The sequence below is a fragment of the Eschrichtius robustus genome, chromosome 2, assembly GCF_028021215.1.
Source record: "Eschrichtius robustus isolate mEscRob2 chromosome 2, mEscRob2.pri, whole genome shotgun sequence".
In the NCBI taxonomy this organism is placed as follows: domain Eukaryota; kingdom Metazoa; phylum Chordata; class Mammalia; order Artiodactyla; family Eschrichtiidae; genus Eschrichtius; species Eschrichtius robustus.
In genome coordinates, this window is record NC_090825.1 from 174,800,146 (window position 1) to 174,820,384 (window position 20,239).

Sequence of the window (20,239 nt, forward strand, 5' to 3'; positions counted from 1 at the left end):
GTCTTACTTAGTCATTGGCCTGGTCTTAATATTTAAATGTTTTCTGAAAGGTGCACGAGCTGGTGAGTGTTTGGGCCAGAAAGGATCATTGACATCTTTCCTCCCGCTTGCGTGGAGGGCAAACCAAATAAACTCCATGACATTTTAGGACTTCTGATTTGGGTCACGGGTTTGATGGCCTGATCTCAGGGAAATTAACAGCAGCTCGTCCTGGTCCCTCACAGCCCTCCTGCCCTGACTTCTATGAGTTAACTCGTTGTATCCTTAAAAACAAAACCCAGGTAGGGGGATTAACCAAGATGGCGGAGTAGAAGGACGTGCTCTCACTCCCTCTTGCGAGAACACCAGAATCACAACTGGCTGCTGGACAATCATCGATATGAAGACACTGGAACTCACCAAGGAGGATACCCCACGTCCAAGCACAGAGGAGAAGCCACAGTGAGACGGTAGGAGGGTCGCAATCAGAGTAAAATCAAATCCCATAACTGCTGGGTGGGTGACTCACAGACTGGTGAACACTTATACCACAGAAGTCCACCCACTGGAGTGAAGCTTCTGAGCCCCACGTCAGGCTTCCCAACCTGGGGGTCCGGCAACGGGAGGAGGAATTCCTAGAGAATCAGACTTTGAAGCCTGGTGGGAATTGATTGCAGGACTTTGACAGGACTGGGGGAAACAGAGACCCCACTCTTGGAGGGCACACACAAAGTAGTGTGCTCATCGGGACCCACGGGAAGGAGCAGTGACCCTGGGGGAGACTGAACCAGACCTACCTGCTGGTGTTGGGGGGTCTCCTGCAGAGGCGGGGGGTGGCTCTGTTTCACCGTGGGGACAAGGACACTGGCAGCGGAGGTTCTGGGAAGTGCTCCTTGGCGTGAGCCCTGCCAGAGTCTGCCATTAACCCCATCAAAGAGCCCAGGTACGCTCCAGTGTTGGGTTGCCTCAGGCAAAACAACCAACAGGGAGGGAACCCAGCCCCACCCATCAACAGTCAAGTGGATTAAAGTGTTACGGAGCTCTGTCCGCCACAGCACCAGTCAGCTCTACCCACCACCAGAGCCTCCCATCAAGCCTCTTAGATAGCCTAAACCACCAGAGGACAGACAGCAGAAGCAAGAAAAACTACAATCCTGCAGCCTGTGGACCAAAACCCACAGTTACAGAAAGATAGACAAGATGAAAAGGCAGAGGGCTATATATCAGATGAAGGAACAAGAAAAAACCCCAGAAAAACAACTAAATGAAGTGGAGATAGGCAACCTTCCAGAAAAAGAATTCAGAATAATGATAGTGAAGATGATCCAGGACCTCGGAATAAGAATGGAGGCAAAGATTGAGAAGATGCAAGAAATGATTAACAAAGACCTAGAAGAATTAAAGAACAAACAAACAGAGATGACCAATACAATAACTGAAATGAAAACTACACTAGAAGGAATCAATAGCAGAATAACTGAGGCAGAAGAACGGATAAGTGACCTGGAAGACAGAATGGTGGAATTCACTGCTGCGGAACAGACTAAAGAAAAAAGAATGAAAAGAAATGAAGACAGCCTAAGAGACCTCTGGGACAACATTAAACGCAACAACATTCGCATTATAGGGGTCCCAGAAGGAGAAGAGAGAAAGGGCCAGAGAAAATATTTGAAGAGATTATAGTGGAAAACTTCCCTAACATGGGAAAGGAAATAGCCACCCAAGTCCAGGAAGCGCAGAGAGTCCCATACAGGATAAACCCAAGGAGAAACACGCCGAGACACATAGTAATCAAAATGGCAAAAATTAAAGACAAAGAAAAATTACTGAAAGCAGCAAGGGAAAAACGACAAATAACATACAAGGGAACTCCCATAAGGTTACCAGCTGATTTCTCAGCAGAAACTCTACAAGCCAGAAGGGAGTGGCATGATATACTTAAAGTGATGAAAGGGAAGAACCTACAACCAAGATTACTCTACCCGGCAAGGATCTCATTTAGATTTGATGGAGAAATCAAAAGCTTTACAGACAAGCAAAAGCTAAGAGAATTCAGCACCACCAAACCAGCTCTACAACAAATGCTAAAGGAACTTCTCTACGTGGGAAACACGAGAGAAGAAAAGGACCTACAAAAACAAACCCAAAACAACTAAGAAAATGGTCATAGGAACATACATATCGATAATTACCTTAAACGTGAATGGATTAAATGCTCCAACCAAAAGACACAGGCTTGCTGAATGGATACAAAAACAAGACCCATATATATGCTGTCTACAAGAGACCCACTTTAGACCTAGGGACACATACAGACTGAAAGTGAGGGGATGGAAAAAGATATTCCATGCAAATGGAAATCAAAAGAAAGCTGGAGTAGCTATACGCATATCAGATAAAATAGACTTTAAAGTAAAGAATGTTACAAGAGACAAAGAAGGACACTACATAATGATCAAGGGATCAATCCAAGAAGAAGATGTAACAATTATAAATATATATGCACCCAACATAGGAGCACCTCAATACATAAGGCAACTGCTAACAGCCATAAAAGAGGAAATTGACAGTAACACAATAATAGTGGGGGACTTTAACACCTCACTTACACCAATGGACAGATCATCCAAAATGAAAATAAATAAGGAAACAGAAGCTTTAAATGACACAATAGACCAGATAGATTTAATTGATATTTATAGGACATTCCATCCAAAAACAGCAGATTACACGTTCTTCTCAAGTGCGCACGGAACATTCTCCAGGATAGATCACATCTTGGGTCACAAATCAAGCCTCAGTAAATTTAGGAAAATTGAAACCATATCAAGCATCTTTTCTGACCACAATGCTATGAGATTAGAAATGAATTACAGGGAAAAAAACGTAAAAAAGACAAACACATGGAGGCTAAACAATACGTTACTAAATAACCAAGAGATCACTGAAGAAGTCAAAGAAGAAATAAAAAAATACCTAGAGACAAATGACAATGAAAACACGACGACCCAAAACCTATGGGATGCAGCAAAAGCAGTTCTAAGAGGGAAGTTTATAGCTATACAAGCCTACCTAAAGAAACAAGAAAAATCTCAAGTAAACAATCTAACCTTACACCTAAAGAAACTAGAGAAAGAAGAACAAACAAAACCCAAAGTTAGCAGAAGGAAAGAAATCATAAAGATCAGAGCAGAAATAAATGAAATAGAAACAAAGAAAAAAATAGCAAAGATCAATAAAACTAAAAGCTGGTTCTTTGAGAAGATAAACAAAATTGATAAGCCATTAGCCAGACTCATCAAGAAAAAGAGGGAGAGGACTCATATCAATAAAATTAGAAATGAAAAAGGAGAAGTTACAACAGACACCGCAGAAATACAAAGCATCCTAAGAGACTACTACAAGCAACTCTGTGCCAATAAAATGGACAACCTGGAAGAAATGGACAAATTCTTAGAAAGGTGTAACCTTCCAAGACTGAACCAGGAAGAAACAGAAAATATGAACAGACCAATCACAAGCAATGAAATTGAAACTGTGATTAAAAATCTTCCAACAAACAAAAGTCCAGGACCAGATGGCTTCACAGGTGAATTCTATCAAACATTTAGAGAAGAGCTAACACCTATCCTTCTCAAACTCTTCCAAAAAATTGCAGAGGAAGGCATACTCCCAAACTCATTCTATGAGGCCACCATCACCCTGGTACCAAAACCAGACAAAGACACTACAAAGAAAGAAAATTACAGACCGATATCACTGATGAATATAGATGCAAAAATCCTCAACAAAATACTAGCAAACAGAATCCAACAACACATTAAAAGGATCATACACCACGATCAAGTGGGATTTATCCCAGGGATGCAAGGATTCTTCAATATACGCAAATCAATCAATGTGATACACCATATTAACAAATTGAAGAAGAAAAACCATATGATCATCTCAATAGATGCAGAAAAAGCTTTTGACAAAATTCAACACCCATTTATGATAAAAACTCTCCAGAAAGTGGGCATAGAGGGAACCTACCTCAACATAATAAAGGCCATATATGACAAACCCACAGCAAACATCATTCTCAATGGTGAAAAACTGAAAGCATTTCCTCTAAGATCAGGAACGAGACAAGGATGTCCACTCTCACCACTATTATTCAGCATAGTTCTGGAAGTCTTAGCCACGGCAATCAGAGAAGAAAAAGAAATAAAAGGAATACAAATTGGAAAAGAAGAAGTAAAACTGTCACTGTTTGCGGATGACATGATATTATACATAGAGAATCCTAAAACTGCCACCAGAAAACTGCTAGAGCTAATAATTAATGAATATGGTAAAGTTGCAGGATACAAAATTAATGCACAGAAATCTCTTGCATTCCTATACACTAATGATGAAAAATCTGAAAGAGAAATTATGGAAACACTCCCATTTACCATTGCAACAAAAAGAATAAAATACCTAGGAATAAACCTACCTAGGGAGACAAAGGACCTGTATGCAGAAAACTATAAGACACTGATGAAAGAAATTAAAGATGATACAAACAGATGGAGAGATATACCATGTTCTTGGATTGGAAGAATCAACATTGTGAAAATGACTATACTACCCAAAGCAATCTACAGATTCAATGCAATCCCTATGAAATTACCAATGGCATTTTTTACGGAACTAGAACAAATCATCTTAAAATTTGTATGGAGACACAAAAGACCCCGAATAGCCAAAGCAGTCTTGAGGGAAAAAAACGGAGCTGGAGGAATCAGACTCCCTGACTTCAGACTATACTACAAAGCTACAGTAATCAAGACAATATGGTACTGGCACAAAAACAGAAACATAGATCAATGGAACAAGATAGAAAGCCCAGAGATTAACCCACGCACCTGTGGTCAACTAATCTATGACAAAGGAGGCAAAGATATACAATGGAGAAAAGACAGTCTCTTCAATAAGCGGTGCGGGGAAAACTGGACAGCTACATGTAAAAGAATGAAATTAGAATACTCCCTAACACCATACACAAAAATAAACTCAAAATGGATTCGAGACCTAAATGTAAGACTGGACACTATAAAACTCTTAGAGGAAAACATAGGAAGAACACTCTTTGACATAAATCACAGCAAGATCTTTTTTGATCCACCTCCTAGAGTAATGGAAATAAAAACAAAAATAAACAAATGGGACCTAATGAAACTTCAAAGCTTTTGCACAGCAAAGGAAACCATAAACAAGATGAAAAGACAACCCTCAGAATGGGAGAAAATATTTGCAAATGAATCAACGGACAAAGGATTAATCTCCAAAATATATAAACAGCTCATTCAGCTCAATATTAAAGAAACAAACACCCCAATCCAAAAATGGGCAGAAGACCTAAATGGACATTTCTCCAAAGAAGACATACAGACGGCCACGAAGCATATGAAAAGATGCTCAACATCACTAATTAGTAGAGAAATGCAAATCAAAACTACAATGAGGTGTCACCTCACACCAGTTAGAATGGGCATCATCAGAAAATCTACAAACAACAAATGCTGGAGAGGGTGTGGAGAAAAGGGAACCCTCTTGCACTGTTGGTGGGAATGTAAATTGATACAGCCACTATGGAGAACAATATGGAGGTTCCTTAAAAAACTAAAAATAGAATTACCATATGACCCAGCAATCCCAGTACTGGGCATATACCCAGAGAAAACCGTAATTCAAAAAGACACACGCACCCGAATGTTCATTGCAGCACTATTTACAATAGCCAGGTCATGGAAGCAACCTAAATGCCCATCAACAGACGAATGGATAAAGAAGATGTGGTACATATATACAATGGAATATTACTCAGCCATAAAAAGGAACGAAATTGAGTCATTTGTTGAGACGTGGATGGATCTAGAGACTGTCATACAGAGTGAAGTAAGTCAGAAAGAGAAAAACAAATAACGTATATTAACGCATGTATGTGGAACCTAGAAAAATGGTACAGATGAGCCAGTTTGCAGGGCAGAGGTTGAGACACAGATGTAGAGAACGGACATATGGACACCAAGGGGGGAAAACTGCGGTGGGGTGGGGATGGTGTTGTGCTGAATTGGGCGATTGGGATTGACATGTATACACTGATGTGTATAAAATTGATGCCTAATAAGAACCTGCAGTATAAAAAAACAAACAAAACAACTAATACTAAACTTTCATTGGGTTATTTGTATGGAAATGTGTTAATATAAATGTTTCATACATTACATGAAATTTCTAAAAATCTTACATGTTCTGGTATAATGTTATAAGTCATAATCCTAGTTATTACCTTAAAATGTATATCTCAGAAATAACTAATTTTCTTGTCAACTGCATTATTATGAACTTTCATCAAATTTTTAACTGTGGTCACTTTTAAGTCTTTTGTCATTTACAGACAGTTCTGTGTGTACTCTGATGCTTTTGCAAATATGTTCCTATAAAAGGGTTTCATCTTTAAGAAATTCATGGAAAAGACTCTGACAAGTACAGGTTTCTGGTAACTGACTGTACTGCTGAACTGAATGAATAAGCAGAACTGAATTTTCAGAACTCTAATGAAAAACTGATGAACTCATAAAAGTGCTAACAAAAGATCAAGATGAAAAAAAAAATAATTACATGGGACTGAGTGAACTGATGAGGATGAGTATAATTTTTGTGACTTTCTGTCTGAATTAAAAAAAAAAAATCCAACAAGGACTCAGAGGCAAAGAATATACAAATCAATTTTCACTGCAAAGTAAAGGAGCTGTTACAGTGGAGGATTACTGGACTGAATGTCAATATTATGACATAGTATGAGTGTATTTCATGTTTGGTAATTGCAATCATTGTTGCTTTTGTTGTGGTCATCCATGTACAATGTTTGGTGTCAGTCTACTTATCTCTTGTAAAAATAAAATACAGTGTGTGTGTGTGTGAAAAAAAAAAAAAACAACCCAGACCCCCTCCTTTGGCTTAAGTGGGTTTCTGTTGCTTGCACCCAAGCATTTTCTGACTTTTAGAAGACCCTGAGGCAGAGGGAATTTGCAAAAAAATGACTGCGACAACATTTACGGTGTCACCCAGACTTCAGGAGCCCCGCCCCTCCCTCAGTAAGAGCTGAAGTCTGGGGCCTCATGCAGCTTGGCCTTGCTGGGCAGTGTGTTACTTCCAAGAATAGGTCCTTAAAGGTAGGACAGCTTCCACCTGGATATTTCTCTCCCTCAAAACATTCTCTCTGGAGATCTGAGCCACCAATAAATCCAGAGGTCTTGAAGTCATCATGCTGGAGACAGCACATGGAGACACCACAGAGAGACAGGGAAATGTGCTGGAGGAGCCCTAGATGCAGGGTTGGGACCAGAGTGAGGACCAGGGGCTTCTCCTTGAGTGCAAAACTTTAGGGGATGCCAAAAAAAAAAAAAGCTTGTAATCAAGATAAATACTACTTTAATGCAATAATTTAAAAGTCACTATCAAAGCAGAGCAAATTCATGATGAATGAAACATCAAAATTTTAAAAAAGGCTCCAGCAGGGCTGTAGGTCCGAGCCATTGCAGAAATGTGCACCCCTATATTCCTATTTTTATATATTAAAAATGGCTAATGGTTTTAATAAAAATATTGATGACTTTGCATCTATGAAAACCAGGAAAGTAAATTTATAATAAGTTCTGGTTTGAATACAAATTAAATATTTAAACTTAATGTTGTGTGTTCCAACACATCTAATTTTCAATGATGCAGTATTTTTTCAGTTACCCTAATGGTCTGAAAAGAAACTAATAGTAAAATGATTGGTGTTGTCTTATGCCACCAGTTTTTGGGGTGATTTGTTACACAGCAATAAATAACCAGAACAGACACCTTCCGGTAAATCAGAACCTTCATGCCAGAAAAAAATTCTCTCAAAAGCCTCACCCCCTTCCCTTGTGAGGCCCCTCCCTCTCCCTCGCTCACCACCCACTTCTTTGAGAGTTCCCGCCCACTTCCCTGGTTTGGCCCCTCCCTCTCCCTTCCTCACCACCCACTTCTTTTGAGAGTTCCCGCCCACTTCCCTGGTGTGGCCCCTCCCTCTCCCTCACCACCCACTTCCTTTGAGAGTTCCCGCCCACTTCCCTGGTTTGGCCCCACCCCCTCCCTTCCTCACCACCCACTTCCTTTGTGAGCCCCTGCCCACTTCCCTGGTTTGGCCTCCCCCTCCCCCTTGCTCACCACCCACTTGCTTTGGGAGTGCCCTCCTTTCCTTTCAAGGCTGTGCCCTCCCCTTTGCTCAGTGCCGCCTCTCACACTTACAGAGTACAGGTTGTTACATTCGCCCTCCTTCACTCGCAGCCTGTACTGAACGATTGCTTTTAGGGTCTCCATCTTGGTCTTTGGAATCTGAAAAAAAGTTGTGTATGGACCTCATGGTAACGGGGCCCTGGAAGAGCACATCCTAAGCTCTCTCCCACAGGGACCTCAGCCTCTTTCCCTCCCCCTGCCCACGCAGTAAAACTTCTGCTCTTTGTCTTGACTGACACGTCGGTATCAGTAGACTGCAACCATTGCAGAGGGTTGAGGGCAACAGCCTCCTGAATTCTGCTGTACAGAGCTGTGGCTTTGGTTGGTGAGTCGAAGGAGGCCCTCCCGGCTCTTCGTCTCCTGGCACCTTATGCTTCACAGCCAAGATCCAGCTAACCTTCTGGTTGGATTAGGGCTACAGAAATCCTCCATGAAGGTGGCTGGAACTGGGTGGGTTCAGAACTCTCTACCTAAACCGAGACCTGTAAGGTTCAGCTAACCAGGCCTGTGGGATTCTTGCCCCCCTGTTCGTGCAAAGGAAGGAGTGTGCCTGTATGACATTCCTAGCCAATCCAGTGAAGAAGTCACTTCCAACATCCAGTACGCTACTTATAATTATAACCAAGTCTCTGACATGGCCTGGAGAGAAAAGATGACAGAAGTGCTTGTGACAGCTGGACAAGAGTTTTCCAGAGAGAGAAGAAACAGACATCCAAAAAGCCTGAAGCAGGCAATAGCTGGGATGTTTGAGGGATATAAAAAGTCCAGGCTGGCCGGAACGGGGATGGAAGGGAGAAGGCCGGGGGAGGATGCAGGAAGGGATGGAAGGGCCAGGTAGGCCATGCCTTGGAGGTGACAGCGAGGAGTTCGCAGTTTATTCTAAAGGAAGGAGGGAAGCACTGGAGGATTATGAGCCGTGACCATCACCCAGAATCAAAGATTTCCAAGTGGAGCTGAGCGTCCAGTTTGGGAGGAGAGTATCCGGAGCCTGGCTTTGAATCTTTCATGCAGAGCAACCAGAACAAGAAACCTCCCACAGACTGCATCTTTGATGAAACTAAGAGATGGAAATAATGTATGCATGTGAGGTTGAATATACCAGCACAAGGACAGGAAGCCATAGCAATGAGGTGGCTGCAGGGGAAAGGATGGGGCACGTGACATTTTCTAACGGTGGAAGAACCCAAATCGGAAGCCAGTATTCACGGCAAGAAGGAGAAGGGCCCCACCCATCACTCATCACCCATCACCCACCCCGCAGTGTGTTCTGCTATGAACAGGACAGACAGGGCATGACATGAGTACCAGGGACCAAAGAAGCATGCCTTCAGAAAGCAATTTCAGAAAGTAGACGTCAATCCTCACTGAACCAGCTCAGGAATTAGGCGTCGAAGGAGGCCTGGTGGCACAAAATATCCTGTTTCACTGAGTCTGGCTGGATTCCATTGAGGCTGGCAAAATCTACCCTAATTTCAGGGAAGTTAAAATGTGGGGAAACACATGGCCCACGGCGTTCAGAGGATGCCATCCATGGCGAGACATCTCAACTCCAGAAATATTAAAAAGTAACTCAGAAAAGATGAAATATAGTATTAAAGAAACAGTCACAGGAATTCCTTGGTGGTCCAGTGGTTAGGACTCTGCGCTCCACTGCTGGGGTCCCGGGTTCGATCCCTGGTCGGGGAACTAAGATCCCACAAGCTATGCAGTGCAATGGCTCTTGGGGTGAGCCATGAATCTGGCCATCGAGGCTCACCCCTCCCAAGGACTCCCCTCCCCTCAGGATCCTTCTGCCAAAAGCTGGTTCAGGCGGCTGCAGCTCATTCAAACACAAGTCATTGGAAACGTTTCTTGCAACATTACAAAGATAACACAAGGGGAAAAAAAAAAACGGAATAAGAGAGGGTCAGATTTCACTGTGCACAAAAAGTCACGGAAAGCAAAGGAAAATTGCCCCCCAGTCTTCCAATGTAAAACCTAGGACATAATGGGGTAAACGCAGCTGGGAAGGAAGAACACAAAGCAAACATACAAGCCCTGAGGGGAGAGCCAGACATCAGAAAGTAGTGAAACAGGAAGTGGTCGGACTTATGAAAGAAACAGAAAAGAAAGACAAAAGCATTTCAGAAAGGAGGACAATTATAAGAGGTGAACATAGCAAGGATGACAAGGTTCAAAATAACTGTTTTTAGAAGAAAACTGATAAACAGTGAACTGTATGTAAAATAACAACAAACATTTTTAAAAACAGAGGCCGAGTAGGAAATGAATATGCATTGGAAATTAAACTCATCCACTCCACACACATCCACTCCACACACACCCCCCCCTCCTTCCCCCGGTGACTGGCAGGCAGCAGTGGGGGGCGGAGGGGTTTACCGAAAGGATTTTCTGCAGCTGTAGGTCATTTTCCACCAGCAGGATGTTCACTTTGGTGTGAGCAATGATGTATTGACAGACTTCCGCAGAGTTGGTGGCATAAATACCAACACAGAAGCCCCTGGGAAAAGAAAACACGTGCATGAGTGTGCCCCATACACCTAAAGTCGAGAACGAACGTCCTGGAAGGTGGGGGGAGGAGGAAGGTCTGAGTTTGCAGCCTCGGCACCAGCTTCCCTCCCTCCACAGCTGGACAGTGATGAAAAGGACAAAAATGACAGTGATGATGAGAGAATGGGCTCCCAGGTTGTCATTATGACATGGAGCCCTCACAGTACCCCATTTTACAGATGAGGAAACTGAGGTTCAGGGCAGGGAAGTCACTTGTTCAGGGTCCCACGGCAAATAAGAGGTGGGGTTTGGACCACCCCCCTCACCTCTCCACCCGTTCCCTTCATTTGCAACCTTTTGTTCTTGCTTTGAACCATTCTGCTGTGGGTTCCCTTTGTATCTCCCTGCTGGCTGATGACATCAAGGATCTTTCCAAGTGCCTATTGGCTACTTCCCTTAGTGATGTTTCTGTACAAGTCTCTTGCCCATTTAAAAATCTTTTTTTTTTTTTTTTTTTTGGCTGCACTGAGCGGCATGTGGGATCTTAGTTCCCCGAACAGGGATCGAACCCGTGCCCCCTGCAGTGGAAGCACGGAGCCTTAACCACTGGACTGCCAGGGAAGTCCCTCTTTTTGTGTTTTTATTCCTGAGTTGTAGAAGTCCCTTGTGTATATGAGATACTAGTCCTCTGTTAGACGGGTGTGTGTGTCTATCTCGCCGGCTCGCCTGCGGCTGCTTCTGCAACCCCCGCTCACATCTCCGTGGGAACCAGCCTGGGGCTGCCAGTTCCCAGAGCAGCACCGCCCAACAGCCACAGGGACCCGGGCCCGGGGTCTTACCCCGCGAAGATGGCGCCAAGAGCCGCGAGGAACCACTCGACGGAGTTAAACCCAAGGATGCCGACTGAGTGGAAAGGCTCCAAGCCCAGCTGGGAAGGCAAAACCAGACAGACAAACGGAAAACAGAAGCAACAGAGGTGGTTTGCTTCCGGGTGGGATCTGCTCCCTGGCAGGTGAAAGCAGACCCCAGAGCCCACGGAGTCACAAGGGGGACAGCCCGTGTTGAGATGAAAATCCGGAGTGTGATTTTTTTTGTGACTCTTGGGAGGCTGGTTTACCTCCCTGTCTGTAATACCCCCTTTATTTATTCGAATTTTTATGTATTTTTTTTCTATATTTATTTTTATTTGGTTGCACCAGGTCTTAGTTGTGGCAGGCGGGCTCCTTAGTTGTGGCTCGCTGGCTCGTCAGTTGTGGCATGCGAACTGTTAGTTGCGGCATGCATGTGGGATCTAGTTCCCTGACCAGGTATCGAACCCGGGCCCCCTGCATTGGGAGCGCGGAGTCTTTAACCACTGTGCCACCAGGGAAGTCCCCTATGTATTTTATTTTTTAACCATTAACCAACTTTAAGTGCACAGCTCAGTGGCATTAAGCACGTTCACATTGTTGTGCAACCATCCCCACCATCCACCTCCAGAACTTTCTCATCTTCCCCAACTGAAACTCTGTCCCCATTAAACACTGACTCCCCACCCCTTCCCCCAGCCCCTGGCCCCCACCATCTACTTTCTGTCCCTATGGATTTGACTCCTCTAGGGACCTTTTATAAGTGGAATCATATATTTGTCCTTTTGTGTCTGGCTTCTTTTACTTAGTATAATGTCCCCGAGTTCATCCACGTTGTGACAGGTGTCAGCATTTCACTCCATTTTAAGGTTAATGTTCCATTGTATGGACGGATCACATTTTGGTTATTCATCCATTGATGGGCACTTAGGTCGCTTCCTCCTTTTGGCTGTTGTGAGCGATGCTGCTATGAACATGGGTGTCCAAATATCTGTGTGAGTCCCTGCTTTCACTTCTTTTGGGTCTGTACCCAGAAGTGGAATTGCAGGATCATATATGGTGATTCTAAGTTTAATTTTGTGAGGAACCGCCAGACCGTCTTCCAGGGTGGCTGCACCATTTTACATTCCCACTGACAGTGACTGAGGGCTCCAATTTCTCCACATCCTCACCAACACTTGTTATTTTCTGTTTGTTTGTTTTTTTAATTAGCCATCCTAATGAATTCATTTTTATATTTAATCATAACAGTACTCAAAGAGTGATACCCTATAGTGGTAAGAAATTGCACTTTTGAAAGCATAGCCTTGATCTGAACGTGGTTTAGGATGGATCAGGAGACCTGGACATGAAAGTGATCATGCTTGGTGGTCGCCCCCCTTTTGTCCTGGAAACTCCAATTTTGTTGGCTCTTTTAGTCACCTGGGCAAGGCTGGCAGTGACCCTCTGTCCCCGGGGAAAACCTAAGCATTTGGAAGGCATCTGCCTGCTGATGCTTCAGAACGTGATGCAACATGTTTATGCTTAGTGGCAGAAAGGCTGTCTTCACTGTGGACAGTGTCTCTATCAATGTGTAGATAAACTGACTTCTTTCTTATTGGATCCCTGAGATTTAGGAGAGCAGGGGTCCTTGAACTCCAGAACTAAGTGCATAGGGGAAGAGGACCATCTTTCAGGAAGGGTGAACTAGCCACAGCACTATGGCGTGGGGGTAAGGGCAGCCAAGAAGAAATCCAGTCCAAGCAGGTGGTTCCTAATTCTGACCTCTCACAGTCTCTAGATGAAGACACGTGGACATCAGAAGAGGGGAGAGAGGAGCTTGGGTCTAGGTCAAAATGTGATCGGATTTCTTGTAAATCAGAACCATCAGGAGATGCCCTTTTGCAGTACGAGATGTCTGTTACATTCATCATCTATGGCTGCATAACCCATCATCACAAATGTAGCAGCTTAAAAGAGCACACATTTATTATCCCAGTTTCCACAGGTCAGGAGTCTGGGGGGCGGCACAGCTGGGTTCTCTGCCTAGGATCTCCCAAAGCTGCAATCAAGGTATCAGTGGGGACCATGACCTCCTCCAAAGCTTGGGGGCCCTGCACTTGGAGGTTGTTTGCAGAATTCATTTCCTTGTGGTTGAATGATTGAGATCCTCTTCTCTTGCTACCTGCCAGCTGAGGACCGCTCTCAACTTCTAGAGTCTGTATGCCATCCCCTGCTACATGGCCCTCTCCAGGCATGTCAGTTTGCTTCCAGGACAGCAGGAGAATCTCTCTTAATGGTTCACCCAATTAAGTCAGGCCCACCCAAGAGCACCTGCCCTTTCTCATGAACTCAAAGTCAACAGATTAGAGACCTTAATGACATCTGTGAAATCCCTTCACCTTTGCCATCTCAGGAGGGAAATCCCATCATAGCTCACAGTCACAGGGAGAAGATTATACAGCACGAGTACACCAGAGGTTGGGAATCTCGGTGGAGTCACCTTAGAATTCTGCCTAACATGCCTATCAAATTGGCCCAGATGAACAGTTTTGATAATATGATGTTGACAATAACATAGGTAAACAGATTCTCTCATACATTGTGAGTGGACTTAAAGGGCATTGTCTTTGTAGGAATTCATTGTACAAAGAAGGTTCAATGTGGCACCACGTATCGTAGCAAAGGCTGGAAGCAACTTAAATGCCCACCCGTAGGGGGCTGATTAAGTCAATACTATTACATACGTATTTGCAGTTGTTGAAAAGAATATGGATTTTTTTGAAAAAAATAAATCAATATGGAAGGATCTCAGAATGCAGCAACCAGCCTCCAAGATGAGTTTCATCTCCTGGTGTTTGTGTTCTACTATAATCCCCTTCCATATTGTATCAAGGTCTGCTTAACCTTGTGAAAGAAGTGATAGTATGTCATTGCTGAGATTAGGTTATAAAAGATATCACGGTTCCCAGCTGGTTCATTCTCTCTTTTGGATCACTCATTATATTTTAAAATTAATTAATTAATTAATTTATTTTTGGCTGTGTTGGGTCTTCGTTTCTGTGCGAGGGCTTTCTCTAGTCGCGGCGAGTGGGGGCCACTCTTCATCGCAGTGCGCAGGCCTCTCACTGTTGAGGCCTCTCTTGTTGCGGAGCACAGGCTCCAGACGCGCAGGCCCGGTAGTTGTGGCTTACGGGCATAGTTGCTCCGCGGCATGTGGGATCTTCCCAGACCAGGGCTCGAACCCGTGTCCCCTGCATTGGCAGGCAGATTCTCAACCACTGCACCACCAGGGAAGCCCCGGATCACTCATTTTGGGGGAAGCTGGCTGCCATATTGTGAGGACACTCAAGCAACCCTACAGAGAAGGCCATGGAGCTAGGAACTGAGGCCTCCTGCCAAGAGCCAGCCATGTACAGAAGTCATGTACAGATGATGCAGCCCAGGCTGACAGCTTGACTACAACCTCATGAGAGATCCTGAACCAGAAACATCCAACTAAATCACTCCTGGATTCCTGACCCACAGAAACCAAGAGATAATAAGGCTCTGTCATTTTGAGTCACTAAGTTCTGGGGTAATTTGTTATGCAGCAGTAGCTAACTAATACACACATATACTGTGCTAACAGAAAAAAAGGTTGTAGACTCGGGTATAGTATGCTACCATGTGTGTAAAAATGTGCATATATAGAATTATATAACATGTACACATAATTTGTTCCCCAGAAGAGCATAGAAAAAACTGCAAATGGTGGCTACCCCCATAAGAGAGGGGACAAAGATTGGAAGGAAATTTTTCACCAGTTAACCTTGTATCTTGGGGTGCCTTGTGCATTTTGTCCCATATGTATGTATGCATAAAAGGAATGATTTAATACATGATGAACGAATGAAGGAATGAATGAATGACTCATTTACCTTGAGTAAGGCTCTTGCAGCCTTCCGACAAGCTTCGTAGTACTGGTTGTAATTCAGAACTTCCCACTTTCCATTCTTCTTTGATGCGAGGGCTGGATAAGTCCCAAATCGGTTGACTGACTCCCGAAAAAATTCAGGGATGGTCATGGGGGTCTCATGGCCTGGCCCGTGTTTTGAAAGCCTCATAAGGACTTCTCCATCTCGGTGAATGGTCCACGGCCCGGGAGTAACTGCAAATAGTCACCAGGGTTGGGTGGCAGACTTTTTTTATTCATTTAATAACTCAGGAGTTGGGCGGGGCGGGGGGGGGGCTGTCTTTTTGAACCTGGATAAATCCCACACCTCGAGTGAAGTCGTATGGTCAGTGCTGGTCTACTCAAGCTTCCTCTTTCATTTATTTCTTCCTTACCCTCTCAACAGTTTATTATGAAAATTTTCAAGCATACAAAAAATTGGATTGTATAGCTAATGCCCTCTACCCACCACCAAATTCTACAACTTCTAGCATTTTGCTGTATTTGCTTTATCAAATCTCCATCCAGCCATCCCTCTATTTATCCATCCATTCCGCCATCTTACTTTTTGATACATTTCAAAGTAAGCTGTAGCTGTCCATCCATTTCACCCTTCAACATTTGAATCATTTTAAAAAATTTTATTGAGGTATAGTTGATTTATTACAACGTGTTAATTTCTGCTGTACAGCAGAGTGACTCAGTTATGCATATATATATTCTTTTTCACATTCTTTTCCATTGTGGTTTATCACAGGATATTGAATACAGTTCCCTGTGCTACACAGTAGGACCTTGTTGTTTATCTGTTCTATGTATAATAGTTTGCATCTGCTAATCCCAAACTCCCAATCGTTCCCTCCCCTACCCCCCTTCCCCTTGGCAACCACAAGCCTGTTCTCTATGTCTGTGAGTCTGTTTCTGTTTTGTAGATAAGTTCATTTGTGTCATATTTGAAATTCTACATATAAGTGATATCATATGGTATTTGTCTTTCTCTTTCTGACTTCTCTTAGTATGATAATCTCTAGGTCCATCCATGTAGCTGCAAATGGCATTATTTCACTCTTTTTAAAAACATTTTAATCATTTGGTGTGAATCAGCCTTTAGTATTTGAATCATTAACTAGAATTCCATATTATTTACAAATGATATATATATAGACATATCTGCATTACATTATTATTACATCTGCACTGTATATAATTATATCTGTACCATATGTATGATTACATCTACACTGTATATGTATATAATTACATCTGTACTATATATTCTCAATCTATATATTATTACATCTGTACTATATAAACAATTACATATTACATCTGCCACATATATATACACACAGTTACATCTGCACTATATATAATATACATGTAATATGTAACATATAGTATTATATATATTATATATTTATGTGCTTTACCCACACAGGCTCACCATCCTAATAAGGCTCACACACAGGCTCACCATCCTAATAAAGAGGTGCTATTATCAATGCACCCCACCCCCACCCCCAGTACCAACAATACACACGAGGCTTCAAAAGAGTAAGTGACTCGCCCATTGTCACCCGGCTAGCAGAGCTCTGCTCTGAACGACAGGGCCCAGCTGTCAACCACTTGCCTGTGCCACCTCTGCTCCCCATCACATATAGAGACTTGGCCTCCCAGGTGCGGGCATCTCCGCCAAGGCCAGCAGCTGGGGCAGGGAGGAACTGTGCCTGACTCTCCCGGCCCGGACCCCTTTATAAAAAGCCATGGCTGACTCAGCGCACCTTTCTCTCTCACACAGCATACCTCGTTCTTGATTCATGTCTGCTTTAAGGTCCTCGGCCTTCTCTTCTCAAGTCATTGGGGTTTCAGCCCTTCCAGGTCCGCAGAGACCATTCTTCACAGTGCTGCAGGGCACAAAGCAGGGAACTTAGCAGGCCTGGCAAAGGGGCTGCAGGTCTGAAGTCAACTCCCATGTCTGCTTAGTCATGTCTGCCCAGAATCCTGGGGTTGATTAGTCATGCCTGTCCTGGGCCTAGGAGGAGAGGAGAGTATCTGGCCTGTATGCCAGATCATAGAGCAATTGTAAAGTCCAAAGGGTGTTCAGTCTTTGAGTTTCCAGAAGAGTGGCTTAAACAGTTAAAATATAGGGGCCAAGTCCACACGTGATCCTTTGGGTGAGAAAACATTTTGAGGTCTCCTGAAGGAAAGCAACTCTCACAAGAGAGTTCTGCTCTGGTTGGTTGCCTTAAAGATAGTACAACATGAGGGACTTCCCTGGTGGCACAGTGGTTAAGAATCCACCTGCCAATGCAGGGGACACGGGTTCGAGCCCTGGTCTGGGAAGATCCCACATTGCTGCAGAGAAACTAAGCCTGTGTGCCATAACTACTGAGCCTGCGCTCTAGAGCCTGTGAGCCACAGCTACTGAGCCTGTGTGCCTAGAGCCCATGCTCTGCAACAAGAGAAGGCACCGCAGTGAGAAGCCCACGCACCGCAACAAAGAGTAGCCCCCACTCACCGCAACTAGAGAAAGCTCACGCTCAGCAATGAAGACCCAACGCAGCCAAAAGTAAATAAATAAATATTTAAAAAAAAAGATAGTACAGCATGAAAACCCAAAGGGCATAAAGGAAAAAACAGAGTAAATCTTGTTACATAAAAAGTTTAAAATTTTTCACATAGCAAAGAATACCATGAATAGAATCAAAAGATCAACAACAAACTGAAAAAATATATATAGGCCACACATCTAATCAATAAAGGCCTGATTTCCTTAATATGTAAAGAATGCCAATGAATCAATAAGAAAAAGATCAATAACCCAATGAGAAATGGGACAAAGGCTTGAAGAGACAATTCTTTGAAAACACATTTTTAAGTGACTTTTAAAAACAGGAAAACATGCTCCATCTCAGTCCAGAGAGAAACGCAATAGAAAATACAATGCAATTTTCACCTATCGGATGATGTAAGACCAAAAAGGTTGAAAAAGACCTTATATTCTTGAGGATGTGGGATAACAGGGTCTCTCAAATACCGTGGTAAAAGTTGATGCAGCCCCTTTAGAGGATGTTGTATTAGTAATCAAGCTTAAGGTCACATGGCCATGAATCCATTGGTAGAGGACTGCAGATTCCTGGCTGCCCAGGGTCCTTGCACACTCAGGAACTGACAGACACCGCTGTTTGAAGCCTTTTGTGTATGATGAGGGACAAGCACCACTCCTTAAGCTTGTTTGACTTTCAATGTGTTAATCCTTAAATCTATTAAACAACATTTTTCTAAACATCTACATAACATGAATTAATAGTTATTCTCATGGACTGAATTGTGTTCCCCAAAATTTGTATGTTGAAGCCCCAACCCCCCTAATGTGATTGTATTTGGAGATGGAGCCTTGAGGGAGGTACTCAAGGTTAAATACAAGGGTGGAGCCCTAATCCAATAGGATTGATGTCCTCCTAAGAAGAGAAAACCAGCTCTCTTTTTTTCTCTCTACCACATGAGGACACAGCAAGGAGGCGGCCGTCTGGAAGAGAGGCCTTACCAGAAACCAGTCCTGCTGACACCTTGATCTTGAACTTCCAGCCCCTGCAACTGAGCGAAAATAAGTTTCTATTCAGGCACCCATTCTGCAGTGTTTTGTTATGGCAGCCCTAGCAGACAGTTACATAAATACCTTAAAAAATGTTGCTTAATGAGCTCGTGAATTTAATCAAAATTTCCCAAACAGGGACTTCCCTGGTGGTCCAGTGGCTAAGACTCCGCGCTCCCAATGCAGGGCGCCCGGGTTCGATCCCTGGTCGGGAAGCTAAGATCCCACATGCATGCCGCAACTAAGAGTTCGCATGCCGCAATGAAGATCCCGCATGCCGCAAGCAACTAAGACCCGGTGCAACCAAATAAATAAATATTTTTTAAAATTCCCAAACAATTCAACACTGGCCACACATATTTCCTTAATCAACCCCAGCCCACAAGCATGTAATTAAACTCACATATCCAATACATTAATCTGTTCCAATCAAAAGGTATCTCCAGACGTCCTCAGCTGTCCCCTTGGAGGGCAAGATAGCCGGTCGACACTGATTGCGAGTGATGTTTCAGTGGTTTCCATGAGGAAAACTGTATTATTTAGTTTGTGATCCACCGTGTGCTCCATATAAGAATCAAGCAGTTGTTATAAATTCTAGATTTGCGGTTAACGTTCTACCAACTCCAAATATTTCTATCAGAACCAGGGGGTATAGCCTCTGGCAAATGGAGCCCCATGACCTACACAGGGTTCTGTACTAGCAGATACCGGCTTTGTATTTCAGTGAAAACAGGTAGCTAGAAAAAGGCGCTTTAGAAGATGAACTTGAGTCTCCGTGGAGCTTATACACACAGAGTAGACCCATCAGCGGAGCAAAGAAAGCAGCAAAGCACAGCCGATTTAGACGAAGCTATAAACACGCATGTGAAGACGTGCCCAAAGCATGCGACAAACGAAGAAACTAGAAGGAGGTCCAAGGTCCGGCTGGAGCGACTGGATCTGGCCAGAACCTTAGGGGCACCCTGGATTCACCCTTCACTCCCCACCTTCCTTTCCTTCCCTCCCTTCCTTCCTTCCTCCCTTCCCACCTCCACCTCTCTTCCTCCCCCCTCCCCCCTCTCCCCCCCACATCTGGTCCACCAGCAAATTCTATCAGCTCAGCCTTCAAAATCAGTC

The 20,239-nt window shown here is 43.6% G+C and overlaps 1 protein-coding gene across 1 annotated transcript in view; it reads right to left on the reverse strand.

Annotated features, from left to right (window-relative positions):
- ACSBG2 (acyl-CoA synthetase bubblegum family member 2) overlaps window positions 1–15,676 on the reverse strand; it is a 33,968-nt gene extending 18,292 nt beyond the window's left edge. The window contains exons 1-4 of the mRNA XM_068535010.1: window positions 15,515–15,676; window positions 11,607–11,695; window positions 10,657–10,777; window positions 8,290–8,376 (exon numbers count right to left, since the gene is read on the reverse strand). Coding sequence (XP_068391111.1) covers window positions 8,290–8,376; window positions 10,657–10,777; window positions 11,607–11,695; window positions 15,515–15,661 — 444 coding nt within the window. The 5' untranslated portion in view covers window positions 15,662–15,676. The remainder of the gene's footprint in view (window positions 1–8,289; window positions 8,377–10,656; window positions 10,778–11,606; window positions 11,696–15,514) is intronic.
- Between the last annotated feature and the right edge of the window lie 4,563 nt (window positions 15,677–20,239).